This window comes from Dromiciops gliroides, chromosome 1 (genome assembly GCF_019393635.1).
Source record: "Dromiciops gliroides isolate mDroGli1 chromosome 1, mDroGli1.pri, whole genome shotgun sequence".
Taxonomy (NCBI): domain Eukaryota; kingdom Metazoa; phylum Chordata; class Mammalia; order Microbiotheria; family Microbiotheriidae; genus Dromiciops; species Dromiciops gliroides.
The window spans coordinates 424,900,953-424,920,385 of record NC_057861.1 but is presented as its reverse complement, the minus strand read 5'-3'; the positions used below and the strand labels follow the sequence as shown (position 1 = coordinate 424,920,385).

At 40.0% G+C, this 19,433-nt stretch overlaps 1 protein-coding gene across 5 annotated transcripts in view; it reads right to left on the bottom strand.

Moving 5' to 3' along the window:
- MAST4 (microtubule associated serine/threonine kinase family member 4) overlaps positions 1 to 19,433 on the bottom strand; it is an 808,011-nt gene that overhangs the window by 31,556 nt on the left and 757,022 nt on the right. For all 5 annotated transcript variants that reach the window (XM_043988945.1, XM_043988953.1, XM_043988971.1 and 2 more), the window contains 4 exons: positions 18,713 to 18,878; positions 16,638 to 16,739; positions 5,137 to 5,259; positions 4,472 to 4,584 (listed from right to left, as the gene is read on the bottom strand). In XM_043988945.1, the coding sequence (XP_043844880.1) occupies positions 4,472 to 4,584; positions 5,137 to 5,259; positions 16,638 to 16,739; positions 18,713 to 18,878 (504 nt within the window). The remainder of the gene's footprint in view (positions 1 to 4,471; positions 4,585 to 5,136; positions 5,260 to 16,637; positions 16,740 to 18,712; positions 18,879 to 19,433) is intronic.

Below are 19,433 nucleotides of genomic sequence, written 5' to 3'. Positions count from 1 at the left end.
CCACAGGGTACTACTTGGATCCACTCTGTTAGCTTGGAGCAACCTTGCAGCCATCCTGTAACAAGGCGCTGGTGGTGGTGAGGGTGGCAGTAGGGGTCAGGGGTGGGTGCAGAGATTGTATATGCTGGAGAAGGCTTTGTCAGAGTAGTGGAGGAGAGGGAGGCAGTGTTAGTTACTGGGATGAAGGCAGCCCAGAAAAAAAAAAGAAAAACCCAAAACTTCATCTGGGAGACAGCTCTGACAAGCTCCTGACATAGTCTAAGCTCTTGACTCCCAGACGTGGATCTATTACTGTCTCAATGTCTTTATTCCATTCTCTGTAAATGTGCCACATGATAGTAACCTCTTTTTTATTCAACAGATATTAAGTTCTTACTGTATCAGAGGATTACAGCTTTAGACCTAGAAGGAACCATCTACCCTCATCTCATTTTATAGATAAGGAAACTGAAGCCTATAGTGTGAGGTGGCTTGCCGAGGAAGATACAGGCAGTGATGGGGGTAGAATCTGACCAAATCCAGCATTCTTTTCACTGTACTCTGCCGCTGCTGCCATTGCTAAGTTGTTTTAGTCATGTCCAACTCTCTGTGAGCCCACTGGGGGTTTTCTTGGTGTGGAAATTTATTTTGATTTGGAGACCCTATCTTTAGGCTGAGATTAGAAAGCCTTAGGCCCTCAGGGTCTCTTCTGTGTGGGAGGTGCTGGTGCCCCTCCCCCTCTGCTTCAGCTGAGCCAAAAAGCCCCGTGGGCTGTACAAGACACCAGGTCAGACAGCTGGGAACCTCCGTCCTGAGCAGAGGTATCTGAGATATCCTGGGCTTGTCCAAGCTGAGCTCTGAGGTAGGCTGTGCTGAGGCACGTGAGGCTCGAGCATCCCCCCAGCCCCAGCCGCAGCCCTGGCTGGCAGATTAGCTTGGTGTGTGGGTGTAAAAAGCCTCGAGATTTGAGTGGAGCAAAGATATATATATACCTGGGGGTTAGACTGGGGATAGAGGCCCAGAGGAGGACTGGGAGGCGGCTGACGAGATTAGAAAGGTTGGAGCGGGGCAGATTAGAGACAGAGACGGGGGCGGGCGGGGGGGGGGCGGGGCTAGAAGGACGCAGGAGAAGGCTAAAGGACTAGGAGCAAGGAGGAAAGGCCGGCGGACAAGATTAGAGGGGCGGCAAAAGAGAGGCCAAAGGGCAGACTGATGAAGGGCAGACTGATGGAGCAGATAGACAGAAGGTGAGAGAGAAACACAGGGGTTCAGTGGTGGCAGTAAGGAGAGGAAAGTTAGAAGCAGGGGTATTTACAAAGTGAAAGGGGCTGGGAGTTAGAATAAAGAACCTGAGTGCCCGAAGGCAAGAGGCGGCTAAGGCCCTTATTGTATTAAAGAAGTTCCAAGTGCAGCAGGTGGGAAAGAGACCCAGTGGAAAGAGATGCACTGCAATGCAGTCAGGTTGTACATTTTATCTCCCTGTATTCTTAATTTTAAATAGTATCTCATAAATAAACTCTGCTTTGATTATTTAATTAAGAAGCTTCTTAATCTTTTGCTTATCAATTTTGGGAGTGGAGCAGTGTGGTGGAACTTTATAAATGGCCCACATTAAATTAATAGTAGTCAGATAGCCAAATAGTCAACAGTCCCAGATAAAGTATCCCAGTCAGCTTTGGCCCCTAAAATTAGGCCTAGTTAATAAAATATTTTTACATTTGAATGGCAACCACGAAGGGACTTATGGCCCAATTATAATTTTTCATAAGTACAGTTATTATAATTTTTCTAGGTTAGTTATAATTAATAATTAACTTTTTTTACATTGACTAAGATATTGAAGTGGTTTGCTATTTCCTTCTCCAGCTCATTTTACAGATTTTGAAACTGACGTAAACAAGGTTGAGTAACTTGCCCAGGGTCACAAAGCTAGGAAGTGTCTGAGGCCAGATTTGAACTCTGGAAGATGTGTCTTCCTCACTCCAGGCCTGGCGCTCAATCCACTGCACCCCAAAGCTGCCTGTGTATATTCAAAAAACTAGGTAATGCACTTACTGAATAGTAAGGAACATGTATAAGATTTATAGATGATGAGAAGGCATGGATGGGGTGCTATATGCAATAGTAGATAGGAAGAGCATGGAGTCATCAAAGTATAATGGAGTATTCTCTGCATATTAACTAATTTTTTAAAAGGCAGAAAAAACCTCTGAAGGTATTAAACACTACACAGAAACCACACCATTTCATTTGAAACGCTGGCAGCCAAATCTATAGAACTGGGAAGTTACCAGTTAACTCTGTATTTCTGCCTTCCAGCCAAATCACTTCACCTCCAGATAAAAGGTAAACCTGTCCTAGAGACCCCTCCCTATCTCCAGCTTCCCTTCTTCCCCCAAGCTATTGATACACAGCAGCAATGATTCTTTTCCTCAGGCATTGTCCCTTTGATAGCCTCCAAGCCTTTTCAGAATTCAACAACAGATCTCAGTTCCCCTTGAATCAAATGACAACTCTCCAGTTGGCCTTTGGACTCTACTAGAATCACAGCATCCCCTCTCATTCCACATACTCAACTGTACTCAGGCCCCATTACACTTCAGTTAATATTTGCTTCTTCAAACCTACTGATCTCACTTATGAACAATCACTTCTTTCCTGGAATGCCTCTTTACTATGTAAAACTTGCCTCCTCCTTGAGATAACTCTACCAGGCTCCCAATCACCCCACATTTCCACTTGCAAAAAAAGCCCCTATTTAAAATTATTAGAATCACAGGGGAGGGGCAGCTAGGTGGCACAGTGGATAGAGCACCAGCCCTGGAGTCAGGAGTACCTGAGTTCAAATCCGGCCTCAGACACTTAACACTTACTAGCTGTGTGACCCTGGGCAAGTTACTTAAGTCACTTAACCCCAATTGCCTCACCAAAAAAAAAAAAAAAAAGAGAGAGAATCACAGGGGCATAGATTCAGAGTAGAAAAGATACTTCAGGGGCCTTATTTTACAGATGAGGAAACTGAGGCCAACAGAAGACAATCAATAGTCAAATAAACAAGCATTTTTAAAAGCACCAATTATGTTCCAGACCCTGTGCTAAGTGCTCAGACTACAAAGAAAGGCAAAAAATCCCAATCAACCAACCAACAAAACCAAAAACCAAAAAAAACCCCAAATCCCCAAATAACCCAGACTGTTTTCAAGGAACTCAGTTTAATGCACTTGCTTAGGGAGTAGAACCCAGATCTTCTATCTCAGAACTCTTCCCATTGTGCCACATTTGTGGAAGGGGCATGGAGATCATAAAGTCTACCTTCTTCATTTTATAGATGATTTGGAGTAAGTTAAACACTCAGAGTTTTAGTTTTGTCATGCCTAAAATGAAAAGGGTAGATTGAATGGCTTTTAGGCATGGCTGTTATTCAAACCCAGGTCTTCTGGCTACACATTCACGATGCTCTTCCCAGTAGACCATGAATTCATGATTATGTTAGCATGTTTCTATTACTTGTGCTTATACACTATTTTAAAAAAGTATTGGACTGTAAGCTCAAGGCCTTCCCTTCTGATAAGTCCCCATGACACCTAGTATTTGACTATGGACACTCTTTGGACTCTGGCAAATTGAGGGTAAGGGTGATGGTTTCAGGACTGGAACAAAAGCCCAAGGCAAATAGAAGCACACCAGGTCATTTTCTCAATGTCACCAGCCTATAAGTGACTGAAAATAAACTATTGAACAGCTCATATTTATACAATGCCTTCTTTACAGTCACTTTAGTGAGGTCGGGCATGCAGGTATTCTCATCTCCACAAATGCTGGGCTCCAACTACAACAACTGGTTTAATTTACAGTAGGAAAGACAATGATGGGCACACGGGAGAATTTTCTCCCTGTGCTGTGAGACTTTGATCAGGTTATGAAGAAAGGCTGAGCTATTCTTCCAGGGGGGAGTGCAGAGAGAAGAGGAGAATATCTATCTATCTATCTATCTATCTATCTATCTATCTATCTATCTGTCTGTCTGTCTCTGTCCTTCCACCTATCTGTCCATCTGACTGTCTATCCATCCATCCACCCCTATCCATTTATCTATGTGTGTGTACGTGTATATATAACACATATATATGTATAAATGTGTGTATACATATGTTCTCATACACACACACACACACACATACACACACACTCTGTCCGTCCATCTATCTGAATTTCCCCCCCAAAGAGTATGTATGCACACATTTATATATAGAGAAATATTATATATTATATTACAGGTTAGAAATATATTACATATAATATATAAATAAATTTAAATAACTAAACATGTAAATATGTATGTATATGTATATGTTACTGACAGGACAGGTGATCCCTCAGTCAAGGTAGTTTAGGCATCCTCCTGCCTGGAGGCAAGCAGGTAGGATAAGGAGTCTTTGCAAAATCTTTCCAAGCATTGGCTTCCTGGAATCTAGGGGCAGTTTTGACTTACTTTGGAAAACCTATGGGAGCACGAAGAAAATTGCCGTATTTCCAAATTAAAATCTTCATCATTGGTATCATCTTCTTCTTCTGTTTCCATATGGTGATACTTCTCTGAACGAGCTGCAGAAAAATGGTGAACAGTCAAGCTCACTTCGAACCCCCATTTTGCAGGAGACAGTTACCACAATCTATTAAAGATTCCATCCATAAGGATTTAGAAGTGGGAGGGCCTTAGTGGTAACATTGGCCAAAAGCCTTATTTTACAGATGTGGAAACTGAGGCCCACAGAGACTCGTCTAAAGTTACATGTGTAGAACACAGCTGAGCTGGAATATGAACCTGAGTTCTCTGACTCCAACTGTAGAGCTGTTCCCACTAAGAACATCTGGCCTCTCCAGAAAGTTCCCACTGTAATGTCAAACACTTGGATGATTTCTTGTTACATACACATCATTCACTTACATATTTTTAATTTTTAAAAATATCTTTACTATTTCCCCCAAACACAAGTAATTTTTAACATTCATTTAAAAAACTTTTGAGTTCCAAATTCTCTCCCTCCCTCTCATTGAGAAGTCAAGCAATGTATATAGGTTATATACGTGCAGTCATGCCAACTTATTTCCATGTTAGTCATGCTGCATTCACTTATATTTTAAGATAATACGTACTATCGAAGTAACTTGTGTCGTCTTCTGATTCTAGCTGAGGGATGAATTCTGCCTTCTGTCTCAGCAAACTATTCCAGTCCAGGGAACGGAAAAATTGGTGTTGCTTTACTTCATAAGCACCACCTGGGGGAGCATGAGAGAAAATGAGGAGACTCAAATGCTTGAGGCAGATAGGTGGCTAAATTCATAGGACAAGAGGGAGGAAGAGCAGGAGAAAAGAAAGCCAGAGCCAGAGAAAAGCATAGCCAGAGAGAAGCAGAGACATCTTCAATTCTCAGTCCGTCATCAGGACCAAAGGAAACAATTCCCCCAAACAACTGTCAGGAAGATATTTGATTACTTCAGTAATAATCCCGTGGGTTCAATTTTTCTTTTGTTAATTTTTCCCATTATTTCTCCCATTTTTTTTCAGAGATTGATGATGTAACATCTGAAAACCACATTATGGTGAACCTGAGGAACTAGGTTCATTGTCCCCATAAAGACATGATCATTATACACAAATAAAAAAAAAATTCCAGAGGAGGAATTTGCTGTGACAATGATATTTCTTACAGTGATAAAGATAATGATGAGTTTGTTTTGAATGATAACAAATGCGTAATGTAATTTCACTGGATTACATATGTAATTAGGAAGGAATTAGTGTCTATGTAGTATGAATTCTTAAGTCTGAAATTGCTGAATTTGTTTTATGGATTCATACAGCATGAGACTAAAATTTATCAAATTTGTGAATTTGTAGACTTCTTCATGCCAACAGAGCATAAAGGCACAATTTGGGAAAACAATGTTCTGTATATTCAGTTCATGATTCAAAAAGAGCACTTGCCATTTTAAAGGGTATACTTGGCCTGAAACATTTAAAATATGTACATAGTATATAAAAAGAGATAAGATTTGTAATGGAATCACAGAGCTCACTTAGTCTACCTCTCTGCCTCCAGCAAATGTATGTATGTATGAAGATAACTTGTTATTTCTCCTAAATGGCCACCTAGGGACACCCAAACAATGGTTTCATTGCCCATGCCATTAAGAGTCTCCTTGATGTCTAATAGTAGTACTATTTTCCTAATTATTATATGAACCAAGAGCTTCTCATCATTAATCTACAACTAAAATTCTTCTTTGTGTTGTCTAGAACCTTCCTTCCTTACAAGTTAAACCTTGTTCCTCTTGTAGATATGGTCTTAAACTCCTGAAGAAAATAACCTGCATATACTGTCTTCCTAAGATTGCTCTGAGGAAGGCCACAATATGATTTTTATTTTGGTTTTTGGTTTTTTGCGGGGCAATGAGGGTTAAGTGACTTTCCCAGGGTCGCACAGCTAGTAAGTGGCAAATGTCTGAGGTCACATTTGAACTCTGGTCCTCCTGAATCCAGGGCCAGTGCTTTATCCACTGCACCACCTAGCTGCCCCACACAATATGGTTTTTAAATGAAAAGGATAGGGGAGGGAGAAAACTGTCTATGTGCATTCATCAAGTTAGATAATACATAGAGAAATAAGGATATCAGTTTAGATATGCAGAAATTCATGGTAAATACAATCCAGGAAAGGAATCAGTTGTAAAGCCCATGGTCACAAAATGCTATAAACAAATGAACAAAGTATAGGCAAAAAGCAAGAAGAAATAGAGGTCCTAATGCAAGAGACAAATTTGACCTCATGGGTATCATTGAGACCTAGCAGGATGAAATTTTGGACTAGAGTACTGCTTTGGATATATGAATAAATAAAAAGGAGGAGGGAGTAGTACTGTCTACTTAAGAAAGTATATGCATGTGAAGAAATATATGCACCATAAAAGGGAAATATGATGAAGAGCATTTGGTTCAAGATAAATGGAGAGAGAAGTAGAAGAAATTTTATCATTGGAGACCACCTACAGACCACCTGGACATAGGAAGAAAATAGATGAGGTCTTAGGAAAGAGATAAAAAATCTGGCAAAGAAGCATTATAATATAGCCAATTACTCAGGACTTTTCTGAATATTTCTGTCTCTCTCATTCCCTCTCAAAAGGAGAGCATCTATTAACTTCTTGACTTGCCTACATGACAAATTCATTCTTCAAATGGTGCAAGAACCATCAAGTAAGAATTCTATCCTGCATCTGATTCTCACTAATAAGGAAGAAGTCATTTCTGGGGTAGAAAGGACCATTATCCTCAAGTTTATGATAGAAACAGGCAGCAAAACTAGTCACAGTATAATTTGCAACCAAGATTTGTGAAGAGCAGACTTCTAAGGGTTCATATGGAAAGACAGGTGGGATCCCACAGACTAAAATCTTTGAGAGGAAGTGAGGCAAGTATGGATGGGCAATTCTCAAGAATTTGTGAAGATATAAATGAAAACAATTCCATCGAGGAGTAATAGTGGGAATTGTTTGAAGACACTAATGTAAATGTACAGATAATTCAACAACCACGTTAGATTTTAAATGAGATGTATATATACACATACACACACACGTGTGTGTGTGTGTGTGTGTGTGTGTGTGTGTGTGTGTGTATCAGTTGAAAAGATGGACATATAACAGAAGATAAATACAAAAGTGTGGCAAAATCCTATAACAAGAGCATTAGGAGTACTAAATATCAGAATGAACCAAAGACAGTGATGAAAGCAAAAAACAAGATGGGGGGGGGTGGATTATTTCTTAGTGATACTAGGGGAAAGAGGAAGACCAAGAAGGCATAGGAGCACTGTTCAAGATGAATAGGATAATGAAAAATGTCTACAGAGAGAAGAGTAGATTGTTGTTGCTTTTTATTTTTCTTATGTTTTCTTTGTCAAAGATATGTCCTTTAGACTAGAAAAGACAAACAAGAATGATTAACATAGATCTGATATCTAATATAAGGTGGTGCAGTGGATAGAGCTGAGCCTAAAAAAGACCCGGGTTCAAATACAGCATCAGTCACTTACTAGAAGGGTGACTCTGGACAAATCACTTAACCTCTGTTTGCCTCAGTTTCCTTAATAGTAAAACGGGGTTAATATTAGCACCTATTCTCCAGAGTTGTTGTGAGGATCAAATGAGATATTTATTAATCAGTAGGCATGGGGCCTGGCCCATAGGAGGTGCTATATAATGCTAGTAATTATCATTATTATGCCTAGCAGCTCTTGATTAATTTAAGTGACCTAACCTAGATTAATGAGATCCTTCTGTACTTAAATAATTGGAAGATGTGATCTCCTGAGCCACTGTAATAAAGATCATGGAAAATGGAAATGATACTACAACACTGAAGGACAAATGTACTGATTTTCAAAGAACTGAATTTGTAAGCCATTGGGTCAGTGAGTTTTACTTTGATTCCCGGAAAAACTCTAGGATGTATTACTAAAGAAATGATTTGTAAACGTCTATCAAAGGAAAAAAGTGAACACAAAGACCCAATGTGACCTTAGCAAGAATAAGGATATGCTGGTCCAATCTTATTTCCTTTGTGGACAAGGTTACTAAATTGGTAGATTAGCAAATATTACAAATATAGTTTACCCAGATTTTAGCCAGGTGTTTGACAAATTATTTATTTTTATTCTCATGGAAACAGTGGAGCGATGTAGACCAGTTGATAATACAATTAGATGGATTTATAATTGTTTGGATGGATGGATCCAAAGAGTAGTCAACAATGGTGAGTTGTCAACTTGGAAGCCAACGTTTAGTCAAATGCCTCAGGGACTCATACTTAGCTCTTAGCTGTATAACATTTCTATCAACAACTTGGATAGAGGCCTAGAAAGTATGTTTATCAATGTAGCAAATTAGAAGGATAGTTAATAGACTGGATGACAGAAGCAGGATCCAAAAATACCTTGACAGGCTAGAACATTGGGCTGAATCTAATATGATGATATTTAACAGGGATGAAGTCTTAAACTCAGGTTAAAAAAATCAGCTTCAAAAACTCAAGATGAAGAGTCATGGTATACCACAGTTTACTCGAAGAGGATCTGGTGTCTTAGTGGGCTGAAATCTCAGCATGAGTCAACTATGTGACACAGCACCCCAAAGAGGTGTCACAAACTTGGGCTGCATTGAGAGGCACAGCTTTCAGGAAGAATCAGGTGAAAGTCCTTCTGTATTATGCCCTGGTCAAACCACATCATTTCTGAGCACCACACATCAAGAAAGATATTGATAAGCTAAAGGCTGCATGGAAGATGGCACCCGGATTGGGGAACTAAAGATCTTTAGCTTAAAAAAGAGAAGACTCAGGAGCAATAGGATGTCTTAAAGTATTAGAAAAGTTGTCACATTAACAGATTAGATTTGTACTGCTGGGACACAGAAAAGAGAACTAGGGTCAACGGGCAAAAGTTGCAAATAGACGAATCTTTGTTTGATGTCAGGATGAAGAGTTAGGAAATCTATCTGTCATAGTTCAAAGGGATAAGGCCAATGCACTATCTAATCCTTTAGACTAGAAGGGGACCTTAGAGATCACTGAGTGTAACTTCTCAGTTTAGACATGAAGAAACTAAGGCACACAGAGAAGTTAAATGATTCAATCATAGTTAAAACATGTAGTAAAAGGCACAGCTGGGATTTGAACTCAGGTCCTGACTCTAAATCCAGTGGCCTTTACATTATGCTACACTGCCTTTTACCTCTAGTCTATGTCACAAAATATTTGTTACATCTTGAAATCTTAACTAGGATTAAATTTCAGAAAATGGAGCAGTTTTCAGAAAAGAAGAAAGTGGAAAAGCACTAAGAGCATGCATGTGCATACAAACAGTTCAGTGTAAGAAAAACTGTCACTAGATTTCTCATCTAAATTTCCATGAAAGGAGTAGACAGCATAATATTGAGCATCGATCAAACCTTATCACACGGAGCACACACTGAATGTGGAATTCTTGAGACAGAATGTTAAATCCACATCAGTTTACTGGTTTATAGTCCTTTTTGTTGTTTAGTCATTTTCAGTCCTGTCTGACTCTTCATGACCCCATTTGGGTTTTTTTTGGGAAAGATGCTGGGGCAGGTTTGCTATTTCCTTCTCCAGCTCATTTTACAGATGAAGAAACTGAGGCAAACACAATTAAGTGACTTGCCCAGAGTCACACAGCTAGTAAGTGTCTGAAGTCAAATTTGAACTCATGAAGATGAGTCTTCCTGATTCCAAGTCCAGTGCTCTATCCACTGAACCACTCAGTTGCCTTATACTCCTTTACTAAAGTCTTACTCTAATGCCTCCCTCATCTAGATCCTGTGTTCCCAAAGGCCACTCCAGCACTGTGTGACCTTGGCATGCTAAAAAGATTTGGGACTTGCCAATTCAGGATCAGTTAAGTTTGCTCAGAGATGTTCATCACCAGAAAGTCAGACACCAAATGACAAATTGTGGGACTACAGCAACTCATGAAACCACTTATTAGCATGTGTATGTGTGTGTGCATGTGTTGCAATCTGAATGAGTGGGAGTAGTGACATTGTTGGAATAAATTATGGATTTCTTGAAGTAATTAAGCCTTTCCAATATAACTGTGTTCTCATTATCTTTATGTGAATTGGCAAAATGGATTTACTATCCATCAACACATATTTATTAAAGCTAGGCACTATGTATGCTAAGCACAAGGGATACAAAAAGGCAAAAAGACAGTCCCTGCCCCCAAGGAGTATACAATCTAATGAACCTTTTGTTTACTGAACCTCTTATTATACTAAAAAAAGTAGCAATTAATTCATGATGCTCTTCCTATATCTGCAACTTAGTTTAGGTCTTTATCACCTCACCTATGAATGACTGCTACAGCCTCTTGACCTAGGCTCCTAATTCCATTCTCTTCCCCCTTCAATCCATTCTGCACATTGCTTCCAGATTAATCTTTATGCAAAATGTTTGCATCATGTCAATACCTACTCAAAACCTTAAAGGATTCTCAATGCCTGACTCTTATTCTCACCCACCCCCTAAACCAAACCTTTAATTTAATAACTATAGAGAGCTCTGCTGAGGAATTACCCTTGCCAATGTTGATCTCTAAGACTTAAGAAGTCTTAGGGAAAGGGTTAAACAAACTGTTTCACATTAATACATTGTTGCTTGCTTTCTTTCTTTTTTGTTGATGAGGCAATTGGAGTTAAGTGACTTGCCCAGGGTCACATAGCTAGTAAGTGTTAAGTGTCTGAGGCCACATTTGAACTCAGGTCCTCCGGATTCTAGGGCTGACACTCTATCCACTGTACCACCTAGCTGCCCCAATACATTGTAATAATACTGCACTATGGGAAATGAAAAAGTCAGAGAAACATGGAAAGACTTAGATGAACTAATATAAAGCAGAGTAAGCCGAACCAAGGAAAATAAGATATACAACTATAAAACAATGTACATGGAAGGAACAACCCCAAAACTAAAGTGAATGATGATAAAAAAAATGGTCCCCAAAGAAGAGATGAGAAAATGTTCTTTCCTTTCTCTTCTGCAGAGATGGCACCGAACATCACACATATACTATCAGATTTGGTTTATGTGTTGGTTAGTTTTCCTGAATTGCCTCCTCCCACCCCAAGCTGATTGGTCAATAAGCACTTATTAAGCACTAACTTTATGCCAGACACTTTGCTAAACAAGGCAAGAATATGGTCCTTGTCTTCAGAGAGCCCACATGCTAAGGGATGGTGGGGAAAACAAGTAAACACAAATAAGCAAATGGAAAATATGCAGAGTAAATGGGAAGGGCAGCTAGGTGACACAGATGATAGAGGACATTGACCCTGAGGTCAGGACAACTGTGTTAAAATATGCTCCCAGACACTTACTAACCCTGGGCAAGTCATTTAACCTTGATTATCTCAACAACAACAACAACAAACACCCCCCCTGACCCACCCCCAATCAAGGTATCTCAGAAGAAAGGCACCAGAAGTGGGACATGGGGGTTGGAGGTAGGGGGACAACCAGGAAAGGCTCTTGTAGAAGATGGGATTTGAGCTGTGTCTTGAAGGAAGCCAGGGGATGGTGAAGGTATATATTTGGAGATGGTCATATAAAACTAAGACTTAAATAGACATTAAAAAAAATAATAAAATTAAACAAGTAGCAAAGCTCTGGCAAATAATCAAGTGCCATATATCTCAGCCAAGGACAACCAGCTTCTTCAGGATCCAGAACCCTCATGTTATCTTTAGGGAGATGGTTTGTTTGTTTGTTTAAGTTCTTTTCGGTTGACTTCATCTCCTAGGAGCCTCCCACTGAGACATCCTTTAACTCAGGGGACATGGGGGTGGGGGGTGGGGGTGACAGGTAATGATCAGTCTTTTGCTCTTCCCATAACTTAGAAGGAAAGAATGAAAGGAAAAGGATAAATTGGGAGGAAAATTAAAGTTATAAAATACTACCAAATAATAAAAAATTCCATATAAAAACAACCATGTTAAAGACCATGAAAAAACAGCAAACTACACTGCAAGAACCCAGCATTACTACCCAAAGAAGAGACTGTGTTCACAGCACATTAGAAGTTCAAAAGCAGAGTTGAAGTAGGTCAATCCCCAACTTCTAGCTTCCTAATTACACCGAAATTTTATGATGCTGTGACATTAAATTTCTCCCATGCCCATGGTTTTTCTCTCCTCTTGTGGAAGTTTCTAAAACATCCATTATATTCTTCACACCCCTTTTCTCAGCTGCTCCAGTCTCTCAGGCAAATATGCATTTACACATTTTCATGGTGCATTATTTTGTCAGCTAAATATGCATTAAATACAAAATGCTGCCCTCTGAAGCAGGAAGGCAAGCCTTCGGGACAAGCAGCAGGTAGCGCTCAGCAGGGCCCTACAGGGACCCATCACACAGTGGCTGCCTATTTCGCAGGCTTTTCCCTGACAACACTAAAAGCTGGGGCCAGATATTTCAAATGTCTCTTTTGGGCTTCTGTTAAGGGATTAGCTCCTCAAACTGCCAAACCCCGAAAAGACCCAAAGTGCCAGTCAAAGAGATAAAGAAGAGAAAAACAATTCACCAGCACATGATATATGTGCACCCATACCATCTGACAAATCCAACACAATCCAGGAACTGAAGTGGGAAAAAGGGCATGGAAATGCCACGTTTCCATGGGTACTCTGGGGTGAGGGGTGGCTTTAAAAGTTTGTTTTTGGAAATATTCTTGTGCCCACTCAAACATTTGCTCAAAAAAAAAATGGAAGGGAAAGGAAGCATAGACAGAGACATATTTATGTCTCAATATCCATTTATGGATGTTTAAGATGTGAAGTTAACTTTGCATTTTGAAACTTTTTTGGTTTTTTTTATATACCACAATAATTTCCTAGGGGTCTATTTCCATTTTTTTTTGGGGGGGGTGAGGCAATTGGGGTTAAGTGACTTGCTCAGGGTCAGACAGCTAGTAAATGTCAAGTGCCTGAGGCCGGATTTGAACTCAGGTCCTCCTGACTCCCAGGCTGGGGCTCTATCCATTGCGCCACCTAGCTGCCCTGGGTCTATCTCGATTTTTGAACCCTCCTTTGTAATAAAGAAAAACTGAAAAAATAATGCTGTGCTATTATTATCACCATTTTTCCAGATGAGCATACTGAGGTTGAGAGAAGGTAAGTAAGTGACTCAGCCAGGATCACACAGCTAACAAGTGTAGTAAACAGGATTTGAACGTAAGGAGTTCTTGACTTCAAAATTCTAACCACTATGCCATCTAGCTGCATCTGAAAAAAAAAAATATGTTTTCAGGATTCTATCCTCATCCATAATCCAATTCTCAGACATGACTGTGTAATAGTTACACTTATTTTTCAGACTCTTAAATTTAATCTTTTGTTGTTGTTCAGTCATGTCCAACTCTCCACAGCCCCATTTGGGGTTTTCTTGGCAGAGATACTGGAGTATTTTTCCCATTTCCTTCTTCAGCTCATTTTACACATGAGGAAACTGGGGCAAATCAGGGTTAAGTGACTTGCCCAGGGTCACACATCTAGTAAGTGTCAGAGGCTGAATTTTAACTCGGGTCTCCCTCACTCCAGGCCTAGCACTCCATTCACTGCACCACCTACCTACCTCCAAATTAAATCTCACTGAAGTCCATTTCAGAAAAGGAAAAAACCAATTGCCTAAGGTAGTGAGGGGAAAGAGTAAATCAGCCCTGAATTTAGAATGAGGAAGATCTGAGTTCAAATCCTACTTCAGAGATTTAGCAGTTGTATGATCCTTGGATCCTTGATGAATCCTTTAATCTGAGACTCATTTTGCTCACCTATAAAATGAACCTAATAACAGCACCTCCTTCACAGGGTCACTGTGTCAATCCGATGAAAGGACATATATAAAGTGCTCCATAAACCTGAACGTGATATAAATGCTACCAAGTATTACTACTACTACTACTACTACTGCTGCTGCTGCTGCTGCTGCTACTACTACCACCACCACCATGGGGAGATTTTTTTTTTTTGCTCGAGGCAATGAGGGTTAAATGACTTTCCCAGGGTCATGCAGCTAGTAAGTGTCAAGTGTCTGGGGCCAGATTTGAATTCAGTTCCTCCTAAATCCAGGGCAGGTGCTTTATCTACAGTGTTACCAAGCTGCCCCTATGGGAAGATTTAAAAAAAATAAACACTGGGTAAAGAGGAATGGAGGAGGATGGTTGCTAAAACAAGGAAATGATTGATTCCTCTGGCACTTAATCTAAACATAACTCCACCATCACAAGCGAGCTTCTTTAAGGTAGGGTGGTGCAAGAGCATGTATGTGTATGTGTACACACACACACACACACACACACACACACACACACACACACACACACGGCACAAGCATCCTCTTTACTCCATCTGAAAAGGAGGGAGACAAGTCGTCCATGTCCAAGAAACAGAGCTGTTGGCTCCACCAACAACAGGAAAAAGTACAGCTCAGAGTGCACTTCAGCACACCCACCACCACCACCACCATGCAGCATCACAAAGGAACCAAAAGGAAGCAAAGGCAATATCTCCCTAAGGTACAGTTTAGGGGGTGAGCATAGACCATAACATAAGACTCATCTGGTGTAGTTACTATGTATTTTTTTTTCTTTCTGCGATGTCTTCTAATATTTAAGAGTGGGGAGAGGAGAGAGAGGAGGAGGAAAAAGAAAGGAGAGAGAGGAGAAGGGAGAGAGAGCAGGAGGGGGTATAGGAAAGGGAGAAAGGGGGGAAGAGAGGAAAGAAGAGAGAGAGAGGAGAGATAGATCACACACAACACTAGCCCTGGTAAAGAGGAAAATGTTAATGGAAATTATGGCCATAATATATGGGCAGCTCAGGACAGCGATATCTAATGGTCTTTACAAGGCTAATGTTGGTCAGTCTCTCCTTTTAGAGCTTTGTTGTTGTTGTTCAGTTGTTTCAGTCATGTCTGACTCTTTGCGACCCTATTTGGAGTTTCCTTGGCAAAGAGATCAGAGTTGTTTGCCATTTCCTTCTCCAGCTCATTTTACAGAGGAACTGAGGCAAATGGGGTTAAGTAACTTACTCAAGGTCAGACAGTAAGCATCTGAGGCCAGATTTGAATTCAGGAAGATGTCTTTCTGACTCCAAGTCCAGCATTCTAACCACTGTACCACCTAGCTAGAGAAGTGCAAAGGAGGAGGAGAAGGAGCCGAAACAGAAAATTGGCAACATAATAGTCAGCAGGCTTTCTTCTCACTAATTTCTTTTTATCTCCTTAACCTCAAAAGCCTGTGCTTTTAATCCTCCTCCTCAGACCACAGTGCTGAATGCCAATGATAAGATAGCATAGCCCTTCCCCAGGCACTCATTTTCTAGTAATTAGTTCAAGTACCAATCACCTAACCCAAAGTCTGTGGGAAGTAATTTGCTAGGTCAGATTATTTGTGAGCTTGGGTGCCACGCCTTGAGCTGGACCAGTTGGTTCTACTTTCCCCTGTTCAAGTGAATACTAATGCTTGAGAGAGGGAGGGGGAGAGAGAGGGAGAGGGAGAGGGAGAGGGAGGGGAAGGGGGAGGAGGAGAGAGGGAGAGGGAGAGGGAGAGGGAGAGAGAGAGGGAGAGAGAGAGGGAGAGAGAGAGAGAGAGAGAGAGAGAGAGAGAGAGAGAGAGAGAGAGAGAGAGAGAGAGAGAGAGAGAGTGTCAGAGAGAGAGAGAGAGAGAGAGTGTCAGAGAGTCAGAGAGTCAGTCTTTTTTAGGAGGGGGAGAGCTCTGTGTGGTGTCTAGGTTTTACCTTGAGATAAGGCTCTTGTTTAAGGCAAGAGTAGCTTCGGTTTCGTACAGAAAAAAAATACTCTCTTTTTTGCTAACTGCTCTGAGTCAGCAAAAAGGAAAAAAAAAAAGCCCCACAACCCAATACACAATAATATCCCTAAACATCGTTGCTATAATGAGTTGTCGTCATGTTCTACATCGACTAACAGATGTTTCCCATGCAAAACAAAACACAAACAAAAGCTTCACCATGTTTCACGTAGATGCTATTTCTTGCATATTAGCAAAAATGAAAACAAGTTGTACCCTAACCTGTTCCCAATCTCTCCAGAGGATTCTGCCGGAGAAGCAGTGTAATCAGATCCTGGGCATCGGGAGGGGGTGCTTCATCTTTTTCAGGCCAATTGATTTCATCTACAAGAAAGAGAAACATTTATATGTGTATATATGTATAGAAATATATATATAAAATATAATAATAATAATAAAATATATAATGTGGATGACACAGTGACAGCAGTGACCATCACTGGCAGGGAAGGTATATCCGGGGAAGCCAGGTAGGGATTTCATTTAGTTTCCTCAGTGCATTTGTCTCTGGGCACCCATCTTTTCTCCATACCTGCTGATTACCTTCATGCTAATAATAAAACAATATCTGCTTCAGTTACATTCAGCTTAGTCTTTTATTTTATTTTACCATCAGACACCTCTTGAACCCTCATGAACCCAGGATTTACTGGGTTAGAAAACTAAAGGCTCAATACAAAGAGGCTGCCCCTGTCCCCAAATCCTGATTTGACACATATTCCAGAGAGCTTTCAGCATTTAACAGAACAAGGGTGGTCAGCTCTCTAGGGGAAAAAAAAAAACAAAAAACAACTTCTAAGAGCAAAAGATATCCAATTTCTGGGCTCACTCTAACAAAAACTCTGCCCCAAAGGCATGTTTTATGTTCTTCTCATAACAACAAAAGAATTTAGTGAAAAATACATAAGAAGCATAGGAGTTTGGAAAGGGGGCACACGCAAATTCCCAGGACTGAGGAGAGACACTCAAAATAATCATAATTAAAGTATTTAAAATTTTGTCATGAATATTGTAATATTTTCAACTACATCTTAAAAGGCACTTGCCTGAAGATATGTGTGCGTGCCTGTGTGTAAGGAAATGCAATAAAAAACATGAGTTATTTCTATGTGTGTCTGCCTCCAGCTTCCACTGCCTGCAGTTTAAATCTGATTTGGAAAATAAAACATGAATATGCATCTCAGCCGTAAGGCATGGAGAACAAAGCCAGCATTTGCCGCTTGTGTTAATTAAACAGTTGATTCCCCTTGCCACTCAGGCCTTGGTATATCACATCAGAAAAACAGCACGGTTATAAATCCATAAACAGCTAGGATATTGTATGAAAGGGTCATACACTGCAGGCAACCCACAAATCCACTTCATTAAAGTTTACAAACATGCCTGGCTTGCAAAGTCAGAGACAGAGACTAGTGATAGGATCACTCTACTCCTCACATACAGAATAGCCAGGTTTATTTTCCTCCTCCTTCTTCTGTTACTGTTTCTGGACTTTGTAGCACAGTCCAGAATAGACTTCTGGAGAATATGGTAACTGAGATGTCTGATAAACTTCTGGCATACATAGGGGCCATCTATATCTATGCATCTGGGAAATTTATGGAAACAGCAGGTAGAGGAGTGAAAAATTCTGTTTAATTATCATTTAGTTTTGCCACAAGCTGCATGACAATAGTTAGGGTCAGCATGCAGGTTAAGATCTAAAGGTTATTGAATTTTAAATGAAAGAAGAACAGCTGTTACAGAAATAACATTATACCATAACAACCACCAATGAAATCATTAACAATCTGTGAATTAAATTTGTTTCCTTCACTTTCTCATTATTTATTATTTGGTAGACATTTGTTTTAGAAGATTATTACATTTTTGTTAATTTCTTTATTGCACCATTAGCCATTTTCCCTTTGATACAAATAGCATCTCTATTAACCTTTTCTTTCCTGATACAAGTTTCCTATTAAGGATGGAAAGACTGGCCCACAGTCAAATCATTTGTAAATCCCACGTCAATTCCTTTAGTAAAAAATGGTACACCATAAACATAGGATATATTGTTGATGAACTTCTGAATTGTGCATCAACAACATTTTCTCGGACTGGATTTCAATCCAAATTTTACCCTTGATATCATGAAAAACAGTTATGTGCTTCGAAAAGCGAGTTCTTTTAATTTGTTGGCTCAAGTTTTTGCTAAAAGTTAACATTTTAATAGTAGATTCTTAGATACCCCTTGGATTTGCATTAAATAGCTGTTTCCCAGCAGTAGCTTGGAAATGATTTCTAGTGATATTTACCACTGATGACTTGTCCAAATAGCTCTTCTGGTGTGTCCCCAAAGAATGGCACGCATCCAACCAGAAACTCATAGAGAATGATTCCCATGGCCCACCAGTCCACTGGCTTTCCATAACCCTGCCTCAGAATCACTTCTGGTGCGATGTATTCAGGTGTCCCACAGACCTAACAATAATTGGAATATTAGAAATAAGTTAGAATGAGCAAGATGATGGAACAATAATTATTTCAGGGAAACACACACCTGCTCAAACCACATGGCTTTGGATAAAGGGCTTAGATCATTAGATTCAATAGCACCAAAGGAAGTCAATTACTTAGGGACCAAAGATGAAAAACTGGATTCCAAACATCCATTTTGTCACATTTGACTGAATTCAAACATTTAAATAGTGTCCTATGTTTATGCATATTAAATTTAAATGGACCCATATTAAACTAAATAATAATGCAAGCCCCAAAGTCCGTTTTGGAGTTTACAGAACTTGAATATCCCCACACCTTGCTTTCTACAGGAAAGCCTGAAAGTTGAGATGGGTTTACCTTAAGTAACTTTTACAGTGAACAGATTGTGGGCAAACAGTAATGAGGCATGCTGAAAGGGAAATGGGCCACATCGAGGATTTTAGCACCCTTGATTGTACAATGCATCATGAGTTTCACAAGTACTCTGCGGAGACTCCTGAATTCCTTATAAAAACAGTTTTCCATTTGTCTCTC